Below are 24,869 nucleotides of genomic sequence, written 5' to 3' on the forward strand. Positions count from 1 at the left end.
GCCGTGGCGTCTGGGACTTAAGCTATATATATAACTACCAGGTAAGTATGTTCAAAAATTTATTTTATTATGAAAATATTTTTTTCAAAAATCCACCATAAATCGAAATATTGTGCTAGAGACTTTCCAATTGTTTCAAAATGAAGGAAATTGATTGAATATTACTAGACTGTAAGTTTTTTAGCTTACAATTGCATTTTTTGACCATTTCGATCAAGTTAAAGTTGACCGAGGGTTGATTTTTTTTCTATTTATCGTTATTTATATGAAAATATTTCAAAAATGGTAAAAGCTAAAAGCATGATTTATTTTTTGTTGTATTCTACATGAAATTGCGCACATTTTGATGTATAACACTTTATGTAATGAATAATATGAAATGGCGAAAAAATTACGACAATGTGACTCAAGAAATGCTAGTATTTTTTGCGGAGCGAAGGAAAAAGTTTTTTCAAAAATTCACCATAAATCGAAATATTGTGCTGGAGACTTTCCGTTTGTTGCAAAATAAAGGTAAGTGATTGATTGTTACTAGAATTAAGAATTTTGGCTTACGATTGCGTTTTTTGAGCATTTTCGATCGAGTCAAAATTGACCGAATGTTAAAATTTTGTCAGTTATCGTGATTTAAATGAAAATATTTCAGAACTGTTAAAAGCTAAAAGAATGATTTATTTTTTGTTGTATTCTACATGAAATTGCGCACATTTTGATGTATAACACTTTATGTAACGAATAATATAAAACGGTGAAAAATTACGACAATGTAACTCAAGAAATGCCAGGATTTTCAGCGAAGGAAAAAGTTTTTTTCAAAAATTTACGGATGCCCCTCAGGACACCCCGATGCTTCCTAGGGGTCGTAAAAGGCACGGGATGTGGTCCTTGGTCGCCTTCGGTCACACGTGGGTGAACAACACGGCGCTGAGAAGCTGGGTCACTTTGGCTGCTGGGTCCTTCTCCAGCATCCCAGTCTAAAACTCATCTCACACGCTCACTACCGACAGGCAGTATGCGCCTTTCACGGTCCTGACGGCTTTGAGACATCTCTGCAAACGTCCTGTTGCAGCACAAATACGCAAACACTCGCCAAAGTTCTGCAAAACACGGATGCGTCAAAAAAAATGCTCTCACACGGTCCGACGCTGATGCTGTCTGGTACGAGAAGGAGGGAATTCGCGCATGCGCATCTGGGTGATGCTTATAAACAAAACAACAGCTTGATCCGTGAACTCCTAGCATCCCTCAAGGCGTGTGATTTGAAACCTTCCGCAAACTAGGCCTATAATTATTTTTCCGCGAATATTTAAAAAAAGCATTTTTAGTCGACGTATGGTACGTCCACTTGACATCCAACAGACAATTTTCGTCGACGTATGGTACGTCCATTAGGCGTTTAAGGGTTAACTTCAAGAAAGTGTGATTTATGTGAAGAGGAAGAATAGTTTAGTTTTATACCCTGTGTTCTGAACTTACCACAGCTCTTCAAGTCTAGTTCCTGTATCAGCCTTGGGCTCAGTACCTGGGTATCAGGCTCTTTCATTATCTGGATGACTGGCTTATCATGGCTTCGTCAGCAGTGATCCATGGCTCCTAGCTCTCAGACTACTAGTCATTTGGGAGAAGTTGGAACTAGAGAATTCAGCAAGTCATTTATACAGTTTAGACATCATTATAATGACTGCTGTGCTTATTGTTTCACGGGAGAATTGTTGAGTAGACTACAATCCTCCATTCAGCATTTCCTCAAAGCTTTAGTTCCTCCAGCAAAACCATGGCAATATTGGATCAAACACCTCGTGTCTAGGAGAATTTAGTGACATATTGTAGCAGCTTCCAATCCAGTCTTTTCACATTTCAAATTGTAAACAAGAAGGTACCGTTTAGTTGTTTAGCAAATGCAGACCCAGGGGCTTAGAGAATGGGTGTACTCTCACACTATGTGAAACACTCTTGAGTCTTATGCTTTTTTCTATTTTTCCTATTCAGACAAATAATTTAGAAAATCCAAGAGTCAGAATCGCATACTTATCATGATAGCACCTCTTTGGCCACATCAGGAGTATTTTCTAGAAGATATGCTTTTGCTTCTAATAGACCTTCCTGGGTCAGCATATATCCAGCATACGTTGCTATTCAGCCAACTTTAGAATAATGAGTTTTTATAAAATTAATATACTTTTGAAAAGCTTCATTTTTTTATATAACAGCATATTAACTTAACCACATTGCCTGCCTTCCAAATCTTGGTCATGTTATAGCTGCATCAAGACTTAGTCACCATCCCTGAGTCACTGAATTTGTTTTTATGTGCAAGCGGAGTGATGTGTTAGGTATTTATGCATAATGCACTAATAGGCTTTGTCAAAGTAGTGGCTTTCTATTGAAAAGATGAATTTTGTTTTTAGAGAATTATACAGTATTTGAGATTGATTACATCATAAGGTAAATTTGAGTGTTGATGTCTTTTTTACTCATGTACTCTTAAACCTTGTATGAGGAGATGATTCTAAAGATTGTGATATTTAATTTCTTTAAAATCCTGATAATTGCTATTTTCAGGTATTTTTGTGTCATACTTAAAACAGTGGAGTTTCTTGCATTTTCATATTCTGGTTATGTTTTATATGTAAATTTCCTCTTATCTCCATAAGTTTGATGTGCATCAATAATCAATATCTACTGTAGGTACTTGTTCTAGCAAAAAAGCTTAATCCACAGGTCAGTACTGTATCTGTGAAAGATGAGCACTCATAATAACATTTAGTGGTCAGAAGTTGACATATTCCAGTTACTTCCTAAAACTTTCCTCTTCCAAGACTATACAGTTTTGTGGTAGGCAATACAAATAATTCCCAAGTTCACCCCTTTCATTTCTTGAAGGATCAAAGTAACTTGATGTTAGTTGATAGTTTTCACTCACATATTTCTTGAGAAATGAAATATCTCGTTGCTTCATGTGTGATTTTTCATTGTACTGTGCTATGGTTGGAAACTCAGTGAGGGGTAACCATTGTCTCTGGCTTCTGAAGTATAGTACAAAAGACATAGTCGTGATTTGTCATGCATGAGAATGATACCAGAGGTTGGTCATGTAGATTGGCAGTGAGGTAACTGCTGGTGTTTATCCTTTATGGTACTTTGATGAACTTGAAAATTTTTATGGATTTTGCATTATCTTGTTAAGAGTAGGCCTTGGCAGATAATGGCTTCAATGCTATAAAATTTTGAAATACTATAGTTACAAGAATATCTGAAATTTACATGAAGTACTAACTTGAATGTAAGAATGAAATATAAAATTTTCACATTCTTTAGTTTTTTATTGTTTACACTAAACTTAATTTTTTAAACATTAAGGTAATTTGTCATTTTCTTCTGAGGATAATGTTGGATGAGCTCAAGGCTGCAATGGAGTTGAAGTATGGCAGTGTTGTTGGTAAAGAAGCAATGGATTTTCTTGACAAAGAGGCTCATCACTGTATGACTCTATTTTTACTGTCAAAGACCTACTCTGACGATCTCCGAGTTGACACTAGTGACAGTGCTCAAAATACCAAAGGTTGGTTTTTCGTTGTATTTTTCAGAAAACTTATCTTTTTCAGTCCAATAATGAGCAGTAGAACATTGATAAATGACCATTTTCATAACAGCAGCAACTAAGACAAAATTGCTACATACCAGAATCCAATTTGGTAGTACAGGCGGTCCCTGTTTACGACGGGGTTCCGTTCTTGCGCCAAGTCAGAACCTAAAAATCGTCGTAAGCCGGAACATCGTCGAAAATCGTCAAAAATCATAAGAAAACCTTACTTTTAATGCTCTGGGTGCATTGAAAACGATGTAAACTGCATTATTATTGAGTTTTACATCAAAAAACCTTCAAATTATGATTATTCTGCCATTTTGGGGCCATATTTCTTCCGTCGGATCGGCGCACGACGCGTCGTAACCCTGGAACATGCGTCGTAAGCCAGAAATAATATCTGATGAGTATATTTGAAAAGCGTCGTAACCTCGAACGTCGTAAGCCGGAACCGTCGTAAACCGGGGACTGCCTGTATTTTATGATTGTAGTACATTATTAACAAATATTAAATTTTCAGGTAAGGATGTTCATGTCTTTGAAAGCACACATTCAAGGAGTTTTTTTGGTAAATTTCCTTGTAATGTACTGTGCACCTATATTTCTTTATTTTTAATTTTGGGTTGTTTGATGTTGAGTAAATCTTGTATTTCTTGAAATATTTATTTAGTATTGCTGAACATCCTTATTACTCCTGTTATGCAATTCTCATTTTTAATGCCTTTACAATGTACAAAGCTCTTTTTACTTATGACATGCATTGGCTATCTGTGGTTTGACATATAGCTTTTTTCTTAGAAAAAAACAATTCCCAACATCTCTTCCTTTATGTTACTCAGTTTGAGATGAATATGGCATGATGTGTTACCGTATATTTTCATGTATAAGATGACCTTTAGATAAGATAAGGTAAAAATTATGACAAAATTTCATGAATTTATCTCATATCTATAGTATAAGACGACTGCTAAAAATTCCAAAACAATCTTTGTATAGAAAGCTTTTGCAACAACAGGTATCGTATGAAATATTGGTTCTGTAAAGATGATGTTATTACAAATGCTGTTTTACTTACTGTATCCTTAGAAATTCAAAATACCACGTATACTCGCGTATCATGCGACTTTTGAAGATCTAATTTTGAAGCTAATTTTATGTGGGGTCATCATCATACACGAAATATAAAATTAGCGTATGTAATAGTCACATATTAGTATCGTATTATAAAATACAAACATAACAAATATTTATTGTTTCCATGGATCTTCTAACAAGTTATGCTTTACTTCACTGTATCCAGTAATATTGTATATATACGCATAATACTAATTGTATTATAAAATACAAACAGTGATCATGCGCCATTTGCATTGTTTAGGTTTTCGTGAAAGTGGACAACGATACCCTCTGGGAATTTTTGTTTCAGCATCAATTCAATTTCCATTTAAAGATAATAAGGGGGAAGGTTTTGTCCTGTTTGCCATACACATTAAAACTAACAGTAAAATGTGTTCTTTCATGCCCAGTAGTTTTGATTAAAATACTTTTCTCTCCAATATTATTTACAGTCGAGTTTGATGGCATATCGAAGTTTAGGAGTTTCATCCATGTTGCCGATGCACAATTATAGTCATTAGCGCTTGAACATTGTTTTCTCAGCTTTAGCTACAACTTGCAGCTTAAATTGAGCAGTGTTTCCTTGTGATCTTTTCCCCATAGCGAATAAGGTATAATGTAAAATATATATCATTCCTATTCTACTTAATGTCATTTGTAACATAACTACAGTAATTATTACTATCGTACGATGGTTGAAATGCAAGCAAAACAGCTGTTGTTTCCGATTCAGTTGTTCATAACCACGGCCTAGACTGTGTTCATAGCAAAACAGTTGCTTCATGTTCGGTTGTTTATGGCTGTACTCGTTTACTCAATGAGTATAATGTAACTAACGATACTTGTATCATTCGCTTTTACTTTTTTAACTTATTTAACTAGAAGATGGGATAAAGAGATGGAGTAAAAGAGGGTATTCCATAGTAATTTGGTAAAAGAGGTTAGTCCATAGTAATTTGGTAAAAGAGGTTAGTCCATAGTAATTTGGTCTCTGAAAAAGGAACTCACATGATACACGAGATACAGGATAAATAATTTTTATGGGTGAAAATTTGTGGGTTGGACGATGTAACCAGATTGCACTTTAAAGAGTATATATGGTAAATGAAATGGCAAAGTCGATTCTATATCATGTTTTTCCTACACAGGTTGCCTAGAAGGGAAGCCATTGTTTTGTTTACGTTTCATCGTCAGTCATAAGCAACCCCTAACAACATGATAAAGTATGATAATTATCATGCATAATTATCGTTCATATGACTGAACTGTTTTAGAGTTACAAACAGCCTGAATTTTTAATGAAAAATGAATATTATGTCATCCTTAATGTTATTACTACCATAATTACATTACTTGACCAAACAATGAAGGTTGCTGTGAGCGTAACCATAACTCAATATTTAGGCTACATTTTGTCAGCTGAGCTCGCATAGATAAAAGTTGATTTCATTGATATGGAATCATTCCTCAAATAGGCTATTTATTATGAAGATATGCTAATAATATATAAGGTAAAAATGGTTTTATTACCTTTATCATCAGTTTATTTCATAATGTGAATCTTTTCATGTATGTCGGTGGTTATCGCACCGAGGCCGAGGCTAGCCTACCGATAAACATCACTTAGAAATCAAGGTTTGATTTTTAGAATAGTAGTATTAGATGACCCCCAATTTTTAGGGGTGAATTTTTTTATTTAAAGGTCGTCTTACACTCGGAAATATGTGGTATTTATTGTTTCTAGGATATCCCCCTTCAGAATATCCCCAGTGTAATTTCAGGTTTAACTTGGAGAGTAAGACGTAGGGTGTTGTCGTACATAATTGTGGACACCCATAATCTGTAAAACACTGTAGTCTGACTCACTGGGCTAGTTATTTAGGTAATCTACCACCCACTAATTTAATGGACCACTTGTTTTTACTTGTGCATATAGTTTACCCAATAATTATAAAAAGGAGGTTGGTGCCCCACTTAGGAAGCATAGATTGCTTACTATGCTGTTTCCTTACCTATGAAATTAAGTAGCTGTTTAAGTGACAGATAGCCATACCTTATGCTGTTTTTTCATCACAGCCCCTTCATTTACCGTATATATGCTTATAGTCATGTACAGAATGCTCAGGTTCACCTTCAAGCAAAAGATACTCTCACTATGCAGGTGTCACCTGTATTTCAAGTTATGTCTCAGTCCCTCTTCTCACTGTTTTATAACCTGCTATGTTGTTAACAGCTCTGCTCCATGTTCCCTAGTTGTTTACTTTGCAGTAGAATTACCATTCTAGTATTGACTACAAATCATTTTTTATTTTTTTTGTATAATCTTTTATCTACCTCTTTTCACATTTATGCTCTCAGTAAATGTCAAAAGACGGAATTCTTTATTTAGCAGGTATCGATCTGTCACTACCATTATTTTGTGAGGGCAGCTGTCATTGATTAATTGACCTCTTTTTTGATAGTGTAGTCATTTGTTTCGTCCTCAAGGAGTCACCCTTCCATGGTCTGCCAGACCTCCATGTTGACTAGACTGATATTAAAAATTCTCTTTTTAGCTGGTCTTGTAGCCGGGCATTGTGTTGTAATGATAAGCACTATAACACTTAATGGAGTATAATGGACTCAAAGATAAGAGGGCATTTTCCTTATCTTCAGCAAAGCTGAACCCATTTTTCCAATGTCAAAACCTGCAAGAAGGAGAAGTAACTATTGTGCATGCGCATCTGCCATCTTGTTTACAAACGGACCGGCAAAGGACCAGAGAGCCATTACTCTTCTAGTCAATGGTCGAGTGTGTACCTAAAGCCAGTGCTCTGTAATTTCAGCTCTTCGATTTTCTGTTTTCATTAGCGAGGATCATGGAAACATCTAAATTTGAAAGTTAAGTGCTTATTTTTAAGTTCAAGTTAAAAATTTTTAGTTGTAAACTGTAGAACAGGTAATTAATTTGTGTGTGAAAGCCGGAAACCAGCGTTTTGTGCGAGCACATGGTCGGTGCTTCTTCATGATCTCTGATTGTTATTTGTATAAAGCGCAGATCGTTTTGAAGAATTTGTCTTTCAATTTAGAAGTTTTAACTAAAGAAATAATCCACAATTTATTATTAACTTGGATAATCCTTTCAGATAATGATGTCTGCAATAGCGTAGTCAGTAGCCTACATCAGATTGTGAGAATATTTTAGACTATAGTTGAAGTTGTCTGTAGTCTATAACCTAGGATTACATATCCTTAAGGGTGAATTAAATAACCTGGATTAAGTAGTAACCTAAATTAAGGTAAGCAAGAACCATTTAAGACATATCCTGTTATGGGCCTAGGCAGCATTCTAGTTTACACAAGGACCCTAGGATTAGATAAACAGGCTACAGACTTTTTCCTTTTATGTAGCTTGCATACTTAAGCGTGATCTAAATAATCCAGGACTAGGTAGTACCCTATGTTAGGTTTAAGTGATAGCCTTTTACAAAACATATGATTATTGAGGACTAGATGAAATAGTGCTCAGTGCTGTGGGGTGGTAACCTAGCTTTAAGGCTATATATTAAGGTAATTGTGCTTTATGTAAAGATGACTGATTAATCCCATACCCTTAAGGGTGAATTAATAATCTGGATCAGATTAGGTGATAGCCTAACTATAAGGTTACACATTGATAAGTTACTGTTTTATATAGTAGACCAAATAGCCTAGGACCAGATATAAACAACCAGGGTTAGACAAAAATGTAGCTTAACTGTAAGGACTAACAGTTTAAGTAATATAGCCAAACTGTATACGGGTGCGTAACTAGCCTAAACCTTAAAGGGTTTAAGTTAACAGATATTTAATAAAATGTATTACAACTACACTTGTGATTAAGTTAACCTGTAATATGGAATATACTAACGATATAAGGATCTACAGAAGCGTCCCTTATTAAAAACAATTTATACTACAGTAATTAGTTTCTAATAACAACTTGGTTTTTCACTACAGGGCCACCATTATGCAGGAACCTCAACTCAAGTGTTCCGTAGCAAATTGCTCGGTTTGCTTTTTGCCAGTGGGTACGGCCCATACCACTTGCTATGAACTTAGTCCTTGTAAAAAACAAGAAAAATTTGCTTGATCGCCAGATATGTGCGAAATTTGTAGTAGGCTCCTAGCAGCAAGTTTTAGGACAAAACAGCTCATTTTAAGCTGTCTCGATGGGTCCTGGAGTTCAGCAAGGGTGAGGAAGGGGGATATATCTTTCTGGCAGAACTCCAGCAGCAGATATTTAACCCTTTCTCAGAAGATCTATGTTTGGGCCAAAACCCAGTAACATCAATCCCCAATATCTCCTAGGTTAACCCTGCGGAGGAAGTAGAGGAATCTTCACTTGGGGGCGACATTCTTACAAAAGAATATGAAGTTGATATTGCCACTGAAATAACCTTGTGGAACCCAGAAGGATCAGGGACACAAATTTCAGCTAACCATGGGATAAATCTTCCAGAAGGAATTCTATCCCCCATTCAAATATCAGAAGCTGAACAGGATCCTTCCCTCAAAAGGTATGCTAGGAGCCACCTAACCTCAATAGAAATTACTACATTTTCAGAGGGGTATAGTAACTCACCCAGGACCTCTGCCCCATGGGTAACAGGCAGTTACAGTTCAACTGTGTATGCTCAGTCAGATTGTGTAAGCTTCCCCTAAAGGGATACACAGTTTGCAGTATTTGATCAGTTCCTTAAGGAAATTATGAATAATATCAACGGTGTCCTTGCCACAGACAGCAATATATTATGGACATATAACATAATTCCAAACAGGAAATTAAGTCAGTCATGTACACACAAAAGTGTAAAAGTACTGCATCCTGTAACCAAAAAGTGAGAGTGGATACGAATTCTGCCCAAACAAGGTCAGGGTTAGAATTCCGACTGGAACCAACAAAGTGGCCAGTTCGGACTGCAAAACTTCAGATCAAAACATAACAGTGGCTTCAATACTCACCCCTGATGATACCGCTAATTCTTGGCGAGATGCCTCAATGTGCATTTTCTCTCCCGATGGTAAGTATCTAATTAATGAGAGAAAAACCATGATCGAAATTGTACATACGGAGTTCAGAGACAGGGCAGCATTCCCTAATACAGAAAGGCACCTGGTACCACCTTCACCAGACTGGAGAACCCACTGAAAGAAACAGTTCCCTTACCTGCGTCTATAGCATTAAAAGTTATAGATGACACTCTTTACCAGGTCAACGGAAAATGGATCTATACATGTACTCCCATTATGAATAAAGCCCAAGTTACTCACCAAGTAACCCCAGCCTTCTGTCCCTTCACTTTTAAAATAATTAACCATGTGAAACCAGATTTTCAGAATTTTGTAGTAACTAGAAAACAAGAACCAATGGCAGAATTAAAACCATTTGCCACAGTCATCCCTGTTTTGAAAAATTCCACCAAGGAATTGGCAATGCTTCAGCTTCCTTTTGAAAGGAAAAAGCTCCCTTTAGAGATAGCTACTCAGCAGTTTGGGACCCTTTTGAGAAGAATCTCAGACGAGACAGCCTCATCAAAATTTCGTGCTAGGATCCACCTCCTTAGTGTTTTAACCTCTACCATCTTGCTGGAAGTTGCCACCAAAAGGCTTCTAGAAGATTCCAGGACAGTTTTTGCTGTTGTGGCTAAAAGTCTTATGAGAACCCTATGAGAAGCACTCCATGACTTTCTGGAGTGGCGCATAAAAGCGTGAAATGGAAACATTGGAAGGCTCCAACAAGTTACTTCCCAATGTGACCGCATTATTACTGTACAATTTAACCCCTTCTGTAAGGACCTGTTTGGGGATTCTGTTGTGACAACTCAGCAAGCAAGCACGCCAACAAAATTGTACAGTCTATGTTCTTCTGGGAAAAGGGAAATTCAGGAAACAAAAAAACACGAAATTTCCCTTTACCCATCCCAAAAAAGGCTCACTGTGATAAAAAATCATATACAGTAAGCCTTCAGTCACCTCCAAAAGTTTTCCTCAGAAACAGGTAGATGGTCAGAAGGGACAACTCCCTACAAAGGGACAACAACCACCACAGCAGCAAGGACATCCTTTTCACAGGGTCTAAAAACTTTATAAAGGAAAAGGAAAAGCAACGCCTGGAATGCCTATCAAGGGCAAAGGCAGAGGAAGAGGCAGATACCAATAGGAATTGTTTGGTGGGGGTCGGCTAACGACACCACAGGCAATGGAAGTCTTCCCTTGGAGACACAGCATTACAGTATTCTCAATGGGCTGGGGGTAGAAAAGGTCTCATCCCCCCCCTTTAAAGGGTTTCTCTCAAAAACCAGACCCCTCTGGAAGATTACATGCAGAAGGCCCTGTTAAAGGGATCCATATATTTATGTATATTTGCCACCAAGCACGTCTTTTCAGTGTTCCCAGAAAGGATTCCTCTGAACAAAGAGTGACCCTCGACCTGTCAACATTGAATAAGCACACTGTTTGCCAAAGGTTTCGGATGACTACTGTTGCCCAAGTATGTTCAATCATTCCAAAAGGGAATTGGACAGCTTCTATAGATCTGAAAGATGCATACTGGAACATCCCTATTGGAGTTCCCTTTTGGGGCGCCCCTTCTTAGGGTTCTGGATAGGGAAAGATACATACAGGTTCAAAGTCATGCATTTTGGGCTAAATACTGCCCCCAAGAAATTTTACAAAATTAGCAATGGTAGTTGTTCAAGAACTCAGACAAGAAGGAATACAACTAATAGCTTACCTAAATGACTGGCTAATCTGGCAGCCCACAAGAAAAGAGTGCTTGAAAAACCTAAGAGCAGTGATCAACAGACTCCAGTCAAAAGGTTTTATAATAGATTGGAAAAAATCCTGCCTCATGCCCAGCAGATGCTTTCAGTGGCTGGGACTGTGTTGGGGTACTCTTCAGGGCCTGTTGTCTTTCCTCATCAATACTCAGAACAGAATAAGGAAAAACCTCAGAACATTCCTTGCACAGCCCAGAGTTTCCAGACAGCAATTAGAATGTATGATGGGCCTGCTGCAGTTTGCATCAGTAATAGATCCAATACTCAGATTGCAATTGAAAAATGTGAGCCAATTTTGGCTATCGCACACAAGAAAAAAGATGCAAGACCGATCTCATCAAAAAAACAAAAAAGTTGTGGAGATACTTTGGCCCTTGACCCAGAAGGAATCTCTGGTGAAACAGGTCACCCTGACTCCTCCATCTGTACGAGTGACAATACACACAGATGACTCGTTGACAGGTTGGGAGGACATTGGGAGGATCATCAGGTGGCTGGGAGGTGGCCAGCTATTCTGAGGAATTGTCATATCAATTTCTTGGAGCTGATGGCTGTCTTTTTGGCTCTTAAAAAACTCAAACCTCCAGAAGAGACACACACACATTCTGTTGGTTCTAGACAACACAAGTGTAATGTCCTGCATCATTAGGTCAGAATCATGTTTACATCCTCTCAGTATGGTAATGCTAGCCATCCTTTGGATGGCACAAACAAAGAAGTGGCAACTATCTGCAATTCTCCTCACAGGGTCTCTCAGTGCAATGGCAGACTCTCTATCAAGGAAAGTGACAGCCTCAACAGAGTGGATGTTGGACAACCACTCTTTGCAAACAATGACCATCATGCTTCCACAACCAGAATTAGACCTGTTCGCCACATACAAGAATCACAAACTCCCAGTATATATGTCTCCGAACTTGGACAGTCAAGCAACAGCAAGAGATGCCTTCCTACAAGACTGGAACAAATGGAGGACGATATATCTTTTTCCTCCATTGTCCCAGATTTTGAAGGTTTTGAGGAAACTTCTAACCTTCAAAGGAACAGCTTAATAGCCCCAAATTGGCCAGACAGGCATTGGTTCCTATTACTTCAGCAGCAAATGAAGAGATCAATTCCACCACTGTCTGCTGTTCTATCCCAGACAGTAGGAGGGAAAGTTGTTCTTCACATCCTCCTTTCTGAGCTGAGACCTTCACGTATGGATTTTTTAAGATATTATCTACCGTGAAAATTACTCACCCAACATTGCTAGGTACCTAGTGCAAAAATTACGGACATCATCTACGGCAATAACACTCCGTATGGAAGTGGATATAAATAGGTTTTTCCTATGTCAAAACCTGTTAATTGTCTTGAAAATTTACAAGTTTTGCAATGTTTCCTTCACTCCAGTCTGTTTGTTATTGTTTTGTGTATACAGTAATTTAACATTTTTCATCCTTTGGTATCTTTGTGGCGAATGTTTCCCCATTTTATTTTAGTGCTAACTAGCTACAGTAATTATTTTTCAACTATTTAACATTCTTGAAGTGAGTTCCCATATTTATTAACAACTATCTTTCTGAGCTCGGCCCCGTGTCACCCGGTGAAATTCCATTACTAACTCAATTTCTAGGTATAAATATTGCAAAATATACCAGAGAAAAAAAGCTTTCAGGAATGCTGGAGTTACTACCCTCAGATCGAAAACGTCTTCTAATGAAGACGTCGGTATAACCAAGGGTGAGTGAAGGAATCACAACCACAGAGCCACACTCTATAGACATCCCTATGTCAATATCCCGAGAAGAGCGAGGGCCGTAACCAGCGCCCACGCTCCCCAGCCCGCCACGCGACTCCAGCGCCATCTGAACTCATTCCATTTCTAGCACTCGCTTTGATCGCAGATTTGTTTGTGGCTTGTGTTTTTTAGCGTGATTTGCCTTTATTTCACCATGTCGTCAAGCTCCTTTACTGTTTCCAAGTTAAGTACCATATTCTTGTGGGGTTTTTATGATAAGTTTGGCTGTTTTACATCGTATTTAGATATTATACGTGAATCTTGTTGGGACTCTGCGGCGTCCCCTGGTCAGCCACGTCGACCACGAGATTCGCTCGTTCAGCTTGTTCTGTTCGGGCTTCTCTTGGTCGGTTACATTATTTATCATTCCCCCATAGGATTCATCCTGGTGGTCTTGCCTGGGTTGGGTCTTTGGGAGATCCTCTAGAGTTAATTTCTCTGAACTTCCCATCGTGGGAGTTCTTACATTTAGGGTTCCAACGTAGTATTTTCCGCCTAGGTATCTCCCCAGGATGTTTTCCCTATTAATTATGGTCATTATAGATTTCTATTATGTTTGTGCTTGATGTCATGTTTTATTATATTTAAATCTTATCATTATTACCGCGAGCGTCAGGCACAGTCCTATCTGTTTACTTCCTGTCGCTTTGTTGGTTAGGCTACGTGCCAAGCACAAGCCGATTTCATGTCTAGTGTATATATTTAGTAATGGTGGTTATTTATTTATTATTATTTATTTATTATTTCTGGTTAACATCACTGTCCTAGCCCTGCCTAGTGCAAGGTTAGGCTTTCCTGGTAGCCTACTTGGCCTCCCTCTCTCCCTTGTATCCTGGAGTAGGTTAGGTGAGAGGAGGATCAGCAGATGGAGGAGTTTCTGTTGTTGTTCCGTCCACCGATCGTTGTTTGGGTGGTGGAGTGAGACCCCATTGTCCTCCCCTTCTTTTCGGAGGGGTAGAGGTTTTTCCTTGGGTGTGTCTCCTCCACGCTATTTTAGCATTCCCTTACCTTACGGTTCTGGCTGGCCTTCAACACAGGTTTTTCTCTCCCTGTTGGTTCTACATCCCTCCCTTTCTTTCTCCCCTTCGTATTTTATAGACTGTGTCTATTACAAGATGTCTGAGTGGGGGTCGTAGGCTACTTCCTTTTCCCTTCCTGTTAGGGCAGGCCTAGAGTTCTCCCTACTTGGGTATCACTTTACCTTGTACGGCCTGGGATTTCAGTTGAGATGGGTACACGTCTTACCTAGTCTTCTGTTTTCCTCTTCTCTGGTCTAGCCCTTCCTTACTTAGCTTTTCCCCCTTCCCTAGCCTACCCTAAGTCAATTCCTTGTCATCTCTCATGGTGTGACATCGGTCCCCGATGTTCTCCCCGAGTGCTTGGGTCCTCCCTGGTGGAGGGATTCGCTCCCTCCCAGGGATGGTTCCTGGTGACAACCGTCTTGACTTTATGTTTCGTTTACCCGCTCTCCTCGGATCGAGTGGGTCTTCGAACTTTTTCAGGGTTATCCTTCCCCCTCCCATCATCCCTGGTCCTCCCTTTGCCTCCCGCATTCGCCTCGGCGTCTGGGTCATTCTAGTCGGAATTGATTAGCGCGTACACCTGCCCATGTGGGTCCAGTTGTGTTCTGCCTCTTCCTTCTTGTGTACCCTAGCGATAGAGGCTTGGGATCTCCGGTAGTAATGGTACCGGACTTCAGGGGACTCTACCTCATAGTGGCGTTGTTAACTAGTTTCTTTACCACCCTCTATGTGTATACACTTGTTACTGGTCCCGCGGCTTAACCCCGCCGTCCGGGTTGATATGTTTGCTTTAATCTTATATCAGAGTCCGGTGATCCTTCCTTGGGTTCCGCTCCTGTTTCATTACTGGCGGTCCTTGTGGTGAGGGTCCTGTCGATTCAACTCGTTCCGCCGGAGTATTCCGGCAGTCGGGAGGTTTTCTGTTTACCATATGTTTGTTGCTGGTCCCCACGGCTTAACCCGCTGTCAGGTTGATATATGACTGTTGCTGGTCCCGGCGGCTTAACCCCGCCGTCGGGTTGTTATATGTTTGATTTCTTTAATATTATATCAGAGTCCGGTGATCCTTCCCCTTGGTTCTGCCGTTTTTATTTCTGGCGTTCCTTGTGGTGAGAGCCCGTTGATTCATCTCTCGTTCCGCCGGAAAATTCCGCAGTCGGGAGATTTTTCGCTACCATGTGTTTGCTACTGCTCACCGCAGCTTAACCCGCTGTCGGGTTGAGAATTTTACTTTAATTTTATTTTAGTCCGGTGATCCTTCCTTAGGTTCCGCCGTTTTATTACTGGCGTTCCTGGTGGTGAGAGTCCCGTTGATTCATCTCTCTCGTTCCGCCAGAAAATTCCGGCAGTCGGGAGGTGATGCTTACCATATATTTGTTACTGTCCCCCGGCGGCTTAACCAGCCGTCGGGTTGATTTGTTTACTTTAAGTTTCTTTGCTTAGTAGGTCCGTCTTTGACGGGGTTTTTCATTCCACCGGAGTTCTCCGGTAACATGGTATGAAAATACTTATCCCTACATAGTTTAAGTTTCTTAGAGTAGTAGATTCATGTACTTTTCACACTTACAGACTGTTCGTTGTGAGGAACCCGGATGTGCCGCCATCCTCCACCAACCCTACGGGCATGTGGTGTGCGGACTCATGCTGGCTGTGCAGTCCGGCTTGATGACTTGATTGTCTGGCATCCGGACGGCTGTGAGGTTTGCTTCACATCGTATGGATGTCTCCAGGACGAGTCGGTAAGCTAATTACTTCCGCTTTACCACATTAGTCAGAGTTTGTTGTTTGGTCACATTTGGATCTTATATAAACACGGTATTAGCCCTTCTTTGACACTCTGCCCCTTTCAGGTTGACGGTCCTTCAAGAAAGAGGCCTTGGGGTCTCTCTGCGCTTGGGTAGCTGGTTTCGGGAGGAATGTCCCGTCGGGGAAACCCTATATCCTCGATGAAAAGCTGAGGGACCTGCTGTATCCCAGCGCCCGGATCACTGCGGCCGTACCTTCTGATGTGGCCGCACCTATCATCGACCAGATCCGGGCCGCGACCCAGCCCTTGCAAGGGGACCCCCTACACTCGGGGGATTACAGAGTTGTCGCTGCGCTCGACCTGGAGCTCGAGCCTATGGTCACCGAGCAGGACCAGGGGGTAGGTATTGAGGTAAGTGAGGCAGTGGGGGCGGGCGCCCTCCTTAATCCCCCTCCTTCATCATCCTCTTCCTTTCAGGCCTTCACTAAACCTGCTATCTTGAGGGACAGAGTTCAGTCTACTGTCCCCAAGTTGAAGTCGTCGTTGAAGGCGAAGGGCTACAAGTCCTCGTCTTCACGAAAAGCCTCTCCTTTTCCCCCGTCGAAACCAAAAGGTGCTGACCCTTTGCCTTCCGGGAGCAAACTGAGTACCCCGGGCAAAGGAGCGAGTAGAGGGGCGTCCAAGTCCAGCCCTCCTCGCCAGCCTGCCTTTGACCCGGAGGCGTTTGCGGGGATGTGGTTCAAGAGGTTCTCCACGGAGGTAGATACAAAACTAGATAAGCTTACTGAGAAGCTTCAAGATCATGAGAAGCTGATCGCTGATTTGTCGCGCTCCGGTGGTGCCGGGGTGCACTATCAGTTCCCCGACACCGCTGCCCTCCCTCCTTTGACATAAGGGACCCATGGCGGGTTGCTCTTCGTGCTGTCAGCATGAAGGCACCTTGACCATTGAAGGCCTAGGTACCAGGCGTCTAGAAGAACTGGAGTTCTTCCCGGCTGATCTCTTGCCCCCTACCCAGGCTTCGTTAGACTGACGGAGGAAGCCTGGGTGCGCTCAATTGAGGTCCCTACGGAACGGTGATTTTCCCTAGGGATCAGGCGCAATCCGCTTCTCCTGCACACTTTTACCGGGTGGCAGGCGGAGGATACGGAGTTGACCCCTTCAAGGGCAGCTTAAATATGTTTTCTCTGGGTGGTAGGCTACCCACCCCTGTCTGAACAAAGTTGCTATTGCAACCACTCCGACTTGCTGGGAAGGCAAACCCTTGCCTCAGCTCCGGGAATTAGACCCTACATCGCTAATCTTCCCGGGGTGACGAGTTCTGGAGGAACGCCCGTCCACATTTACTGTCGGTAAATTGGGCGCAGATTGCGCGTCAAACCAGTTCAGAGAGCAGCTTCCTAAGCTCACAGAAGCTCTCCTGAAGGCTGAGTTCGAAGCACGTGTCGGTTGAGCCGGTCTTTGAACTCGCTGTGCCTGGCAGAAGCGACCGCCTCTCTTTTCAGAGGAACCATTGTTTCAGGTTCTGACTAAATCCCTGTTAGCAGGGTTTCAGTCGGACCTGTTCGACTTCATGGTAGCAAAGATGAACTGCCGTAAGTTTATCTTCGCTGATGCCACCATTCGTCTTGAACCTGACAGGCTCATGAGGAGTTCTTTCTGGGGAACCAACCTTTTCCCAGACGATGAAGTCTCCGTGTCCTGAGCGAAGCAACCAGGACCAACCAGAGTCTGCACTCCCGGTGGGGTATCTCCGCTCTTAAGCGGGAGACCTCCGAGTTTAGCGGTTCCCAGAATAGGCCTGGGAAATGTTACAGGAAGCGCAGGAGACCCCAACATCAGGTGGTTGCTCAGGCAGTCCCGTTCTCAACGGTGAGCCAACCATCCACCTCCAAGGCCCAACCCCAACAGTATGTGCTGGTTCAACCAGCCCAACCCCTTGCTGCACCTACGTATGTCTCCCTCGCCGGCATACAACCCTACCTATGAGGGCCGTGGGGTTTTCACGGTCTTAATAGGAGCGCAAGGGGGTAGAAGTCGAGCCCCCTTCAGAGGCAGGGCTGAACCCGTCTTCCGGAGGAAAAGTGGCCCACGGTAGAGGAAGCAAATCTGCTTCCTCTCACTGAGACCAGCTAGGTGGGTGAACACCTTTACTGGTTCAGAAACCAGTGGCCCTTCAGTCCTTGGACACACAGTATCGTGTCCAAAGGTCTGGGTTGGAACTGGATCAGGGTCCCCCTCCCATGACCAGATTTTACCATCCTTCCTCCAAAAGCCCTACAGGTCTTGGTGACGGAACTACTCAGTAAATGAGCTATAAAGAAAGTGAGGCACCTCAAGTTTCAAGGCAGGCTTTTCACTGTCCCCAGGGAAGTTTCAGCAAGGTTATCTCTTCCGCCGGCCAAGCGGAAGGAAATCTAATTCTACCAGAAAGTCCCTGAAAGACCTTCCACAGGACTTAAGAGAGATTTCTCTCGCCCCTTAAGTTTGCTTCAGTGACAGACCTGCTCTTAAAAGCGAGCTTAAAGACATCAGTTTCAGAGACAGAGTCCTCTTCCCCTCAAATCCTTGAGAGTAGACCCTCCCTCCCTTCAGTGGTCCACATCCAGGGTCTCTCAGCCTGTTCCACTTCAATTCCCCCTTCCGGCTCTGGTAATACACTCAGACGCTTCTTTAAAGCGGCTGGGGAGGTAATTCACCACAACTAAAAGTCTAAGGGATATGGTCTACAATGTTCCAACAGTTTCATATAAACACCTTGGAAGCTGTGGCAGTGTTTCTATTTCTCAAGAAACTCCGCCCCGTCGGCCAGTTTCACATCAGGCTGGTGTTGGGTAGCACAGTGGTGGTTCGTTGCTTCAAAGGGCCAGCTCCAAATCAGGTCGCGTTAACCAGGTGGTGTTAGCTACCTTCTCCTGGCGAACAAGCACGGCTGGCATTTGTCAGCCACCCATCTATCGGGAGGCGGAACATAGTGGCGGTCCCCTGTCCAGGACTACTCCGTTGGACGCGGAGTGGTCTCTGGGCGGGGAATCGCTCAATTGAATTTGCCGCCGGGTTCCAGGACTCCAGATGGATCTGTTAAGCTGCAAAGAACAATTACAAGCTTCCTGATACGTGGTTCCCAACCCGGATCCTCAGACCTTGCCACAGATATGATGTCCATAGTTTGGAACTGTTGGGAGAAGGTGTACTTGTTTCCCCCAATAAACTTGTTCTCGAGGGTACTGCACAAACTCAGGTCATTCAAGGGCCATCTAGCTCTAGTAGCCCCTTATTGGCCAAAGAGCAACTGGTTCCCTCTGCTCCAGGAATCAAGTTGTGGGGTTATCAGATACCCAGATCCAGCCTGACCCAAGTAGTACAAACAAGGCTGTGTCTGCTTTCTTAAGAATTCAGAATGCCCAGGCTTTACGGACATTATAATGTTTGCCGCAAAAAAGAGAGCAAACGTTGACCCGTCAACACTCTACTTCTAGAATCTGATAAGGAGATTATACTCTCAGAAGTATGATGCATAGCAGCAAAGAACTAACATCTTTCTTGAAGGCATCTGAAGCTCAAACTGTGGCTACTAACCTAACGGTTACTTTCTTTAGATCATTGTTTGAAAAATGCCTCGCCCTGGCCACTATTGATGTAGCTAAATCAGCCTTATAGTAGGTACTTCTGATTAGCTTAGCTTCAGTTGCCAGAATTTCAAAGCTATCGGCTGTCGCTCTTAGAGGTGATGATCATGTTGATTTCTTTAATATCCCATCCGGAGAAGTCCTCCTTTCCCCTGATCATAGGTTCCTAGCTAAAATGAAGACCCTCAGGACAGGTGGTCCTCCTAGGAGGTGGTGTCTCCCCCTTAGGACCAACCCTTATGCCCATTATATACGTTAAAGTCTTATCTACAAAGAACTCCACAGTATAAGTCGGGTCCTCTTTTTATCAGGGAGAGGGTGGAACTCTTTCATTGAGTCCCAAAGGTTTTTTTAAACAAGCCAACGTGCAGTGGCTACCTTTACTATCTATTTTCATAATATGAATTTTGCTTAACTTACCGAGTATATGGGATAGAAATCACCTCTAGCGTTTAAACCACTGTTTAAATCACTCAAAGCCCTGAAATTTTCTACAGTGGCTGTGGGAGTGTCATCTCCCATTTTAATTATCCTTATCCTTTCCTTTACCCCCGCCCGCCTGCCTCATTTATTTCTCTACCTGTTTTCTGGATCGATCATGCCTCGCTGCCTTGCTCCTCATACTCGATACTGTTATACCTGATTATTGCTTGTCTTGTGATTTGGATTTGATATGTTGTGGATTTAGATTTAGTCAGAGGTACTGAAGCTGTTTTTATTTTTGCTTCATGTACCTCATATTTTTTGTCTTTCAGTGGTATCTCATTGCTTTTAGGTTTAAGTTTGTAATTACTGGTTATTCTATTGAATTATAGGGGCCTTTTATTTTCCCCTATTGTACTATATGTTAGTGTTTCTACCTTGTTCATAGGTTAAGTTTGCTATTTCATTGTACTTTTTGATGTGAGGTGTATTATGTCACCAGTATTTACCTATAGTTAAGCCCAATTTTCATTGTTGAGATATTTTTATTAAATCTATTTTTCCATAGCATGTGTGTCTTTCCAGTTACCTTTTGTTTTCTGTTGTAGCTTTGCAGTCTTGGCATGATTCTCTGACACTATTTCACCGGGTGACACGGGCCGAGCTCAGAAAAGGGGTTTTGACAAAGGAAAAATCTATTTCTGAGTGAGGCCCGTGTCACCCGGTGACCCCCTAGAATATTTTGAGGTACAGGTTTGCCCCCTGCTGGCTCATGCCAAGCCTGGGGATGGTGCTAGTCTGGAATGAGTTCAGATGGCGCTGGAGTCGCCGGCGTGGCGTGCTGGGGAGCGTGGGGCTGGTACGGCCCCTCACTCTTCTCGGGGATATTGACATAGGGATGTCTATAGAGTGTGGCTCTGTGGTTGTGATTCCTTCACTCACCCTTGGTTATACCGACGTCTTCATTAGAAGACGCTCGATCTGGGGTAGTAACTCCAGCATTCCTGAAAGCTTTTTCTCTGGTATATTTAGCAATATTTATACCTAGAAATTGAGTTAGTAATGGAATTTCACCGGGTGACACGGGCCTCACTCAGAAATAGATTTTTCCTTTGACAAAATCCCTTTTCCATTTTTGTTTGCTGTAGTGTAGCTAAGAATTATTGTTCTTTGTTTTGCTTTCTTCTGCAAGTTAGCAGGAACCAGGACCTTAGCAGAACCAAGGACCCTGCTCTATTTTAAAAAGAATATTGGCTCTGTATTTATGTTATGCTTACCAAGTAATTTTGTGGGATTTTACCTTCCTAGTATTCACAGCTTGCTTAGTTATCTTTCAGTAGGCTGTCTTTTGCATATTTTTACAGTGGTATTTTATCATGTTGAATTTGTAAAGTAATTAGATATTATTTGGAATGAATCTTTCTGAAACCAAAGGACTTACTGCTAAAGTTAGCTTATATCTTCACGCCATTAGGTGTGATTGGTATTCAAAATAAAACAAAATAACCCTTGGCTAACCTGCTAGGACTGTCTTTGTAATCAACTGTTTCCCCACCAGGTGGCGTTGGAATGTTTTACAGTCTTGTCAGAATTCTTCATGTAAAATGTGCCCTTGTGCCAACGCTGTGAATTCTCCAGCAATAGTAATGCAGTAATGTTGACTATTTCTGGCCGATTTTCTCCTGTACAGTATTGGGCCTGATTTCTGTTTTTATATTACAGTATGTCATCTACAACAAGAAGAGATGAAAACATTAAGCTGCATGGGAAAGAGTTTGTGGAAACCGACTGTTTTGGTTGTGCACGGCCACGTGTGTTAGCCTAGCTGTTGGGGCACAAGAGTGGTTTTGTTGTTGTGAAGATTATATAAAGGGTGATCTGATAAAAGGATGAAAACTTTGTGAAGTATCAAAACATGCTAGAGGCTGATGCATCATGTAGACAATTTGTTAGGGCAGGCTTTGCTGGTAAGCCTGTCTCCCGGTCTTTCCCTTTTCTAACGTTGTTGCTTCTCCTCCTCCTCCATTACCTGATAGCCTAGGTTAGGCTAATTCCTCTCTCACTCCTGCTCTGCCTTCTTTTGTTCCCCTGATGTGGTTCAGGAGAAAAATAATAGGTAATTGAGAAATGTTCTTTTATTATGGTTAGAAATTTGACTGTATACATTAAGGTGTTACCCTAAGATCATGCGGGATCCCCCTCACCCTCGAGTGGTCAACCTTTTCGGTTTCCCCACGAGAGGTGTTGGAGCCTTGCTGTCTGTCTGTAGTCCACCCTCTGGACTGCCCTGGGTCCATTGGTCTTCTCAAGGGTAGGGAACCATGGCACGCTCAGGATCAAGATCTGTTCCTTTCGCCACATCTCTCAACCGTCTTCCAGTTCAAAATTTGATGTGTTTGCCAAAGGAGTTATTTGGTAGTTTACCAGCTCATGTATCATCTATTTTGAAGGGAGTGACAGTGATGTATGTGAACTGATAGAGTTATCTAGGGATTACAGACATATTACCTTTACTTCAATAGTTTCTGAGGCGTGTCAATTCTTCTGTTATCATTTACTCACCGTGTATCATCCTCCAAGCGGATGATAACCCTCCCCCTCTTGCACAGTTTTCCTCTCTATCGCCTCATATTTGTCACCTTGTGATGTTGCCCTGGTGTGTGGTTGGTTACTTCCAACCCTTCCAGCCAGTAGCTTGCCGTCATGGAGCCTGACGTTATCCTCCAAACTTGATGTACAGTACTGTACATAGTGGCATTGCCTTTTGGGAGTTTCATAATACAGTAAACCCCCATTCACTTGTACGGTCTCACGATTTGTGGACTCACCTATTCGCAGCTTTCTCTATGGAACATATATATTCATTATTCCTCTGAAAATTTGCCCGTTCACGCTATTTTTCACTGAGAAATATTCACTAATTACTGTATTTTCATCTCATTTCCTGACTGCACTTTTTGTGACAAAACTATTAAAATACTAATCCAGGTGGTGCTCGAGTTAATGATATTTCACTTTACGATAATTCGATTTTGAATGGGGTAAGCAATTAATACCGATTATGACAACACCTTTATAAAATATTTTTAAATTTCATTGGGGTTAAATTAATACCGATACAACAACATTTATAAAATATTTTTAAATTTCATGCACAGACATAGGCAGCAGTGTATAGGCAGCGAGAGAGACCAAATTACAATAGACTAGCTTCTTTTCCTCCAACTCTTTATCCCATCTTCTAGTTTAAAAAGTAAAAGAGAATGATAAAAGTATTATTAGTAACGTTATACTCTTGCGTAAATGCGTTACAGCCTAAACAACCGACCAAGAAACTGTTGTTTACTTTATCACCTGAATCATATAACAACAGCACTTTTGCTTGTATTTCAATCATCGTATGGTCATACACAATTACCGTATATCTCTTATTGGGTCACAGGTGACATTATCTCGATGATAGTTTTTTGAGGGCACGTCATCTTTAGTATTACGCATGAAATTGTCCTTTATAGAAGAGCTTATGTTCAGGGTAAGTGAGCCTGCCAGTACCATTTATCATCGCTCGCCTTGATAGACTCCTGTGCTTTGCGTTCATTAAATGACGAGGTCCGCCACACGCTTCATTTTCAGGTGTCATGCCAGAAGGCGAGGGCCCGATACAGCCGATGGTGATATTCTATACGCTTATACCTCCCAGGGCACTGGCTGTTCGCTTCAAACACATGCCCAGGGTCGTTCGCTTCATGTGTAGACCACAGAAAGAAGGCTCCTTCGTTTCCGCATGATGTCAATTCAGGAGGCAGCGGCCTGGCCTCATGTCTGCTGGCAAACTGAGGCAGCTATGGTTGTGGAAAGCACACCTCAGGTTCTCGCGAACATAGCCAAAACTGCTGCCTCCCCTTTCTTGACGTCCTTGTGGAGCAGAGAGAGGCCTCTTTCTCTACGAAAGTCTACACGAAGGGGACAAACCTGGGCATGTGTATGAACGGAGCGAGCAAGTGCCCTGAGAGGTATAAGCGCTCCACCATCATCACCTACATCAGGAGGGCCCTCTCGCACTGCTCATCCTGGAATGACACACATGAAGGAATGGAACGTGTAGCCCAGACCCTCGTCGACAATGGACACCCAAACCGAAGTATAGAAGAGTCTCTCAAGCGAACATCGATAAATGGTACTGGCAGGAACCTCACTCCATTGCCCCTGAAAGCATAAAGCTCTTGTATAAAGGACAATTTCATCATAAATATAAAGCAGATGAACGTGCCCTCAAGAATGTCTGCCCTGTTGACCCCAATAAGAATATTCATCTGGTCATTTATTACAAGAGCAAAAAGACGAGCAGCCTGGTGATGCATAACAATCCAGCCCCACTCAGCAGGACCCCTTGAAGAAAACCAACGTGGTGTATCAGTGCTCATGCCCCGTCCGAGGATGCCTCGGTTCTTACGTTGATATGACCACTATGCGTTTCTCCAAGAGGATTTCCTGCCATGCCCAAGAAGGAGCCATCTTTAACCATGCCAGGACCGCCCATAACCAGAGAATTGCAAGAGATATAATCACGAATATGGAAATAATTGACCGAACTACGAACCACTGCTACCCGCACCTCTTGCAAGCATTGCACATTGGGAAGGAGAAACCAATCTTCAACATTACACAGGAAACCTTTCTCCTCCCCACGGCAGCCAGGAGACCTGCACCAAGCGACCCCCATAGCAAACATGCGAATCAAAATTCTGCATCTGAGGATCGAA

General features: G+C 41.9%; 1 protein-coding gene across 4 annotated transcripts in view; it reads left to right on the forward strand.

Moving 5' to 3' along the window:
- Positions 1 to 24,869, forward strand: part of LOC136849003 (DALR anticodon-binding domain-containing protein 3) — a 291,701-nt gene that overhangs the window by 149,119 nt on the left and 117,713 nt on the right. For all 4 annotated transcript variants that reach the window (XM_067121844.1, XM_067121853.1, XM_067121860.1 and 1 more), the window contains one exon: positions 3,384 to 3,562. In XM_067121844.1, the coding sequence (XP_066977945.1) occupies positions 3,384 to 3,562 (179 nt within the window). The remainder of the gene's footprint in view (positions 1 to 3,383; positions 3,563 to 24,869) is intronic.

Source organism: Macrobrachium rosenbergii, chromosome 2, assembly GCF_040412425.1.
Source record: "Macrobrachium rosenbergii isolate ZJJX-2024 chromosome 2, ASM4041242v1, whole genome shotgun sequence".
Taxonomy (NCBI): Eukaryota; Metazoa; Arthropoda; class Malacostraca; order Decapoda; family Palaemonidae; genus Macrobrachium; species Macrobrachium rosenbergii.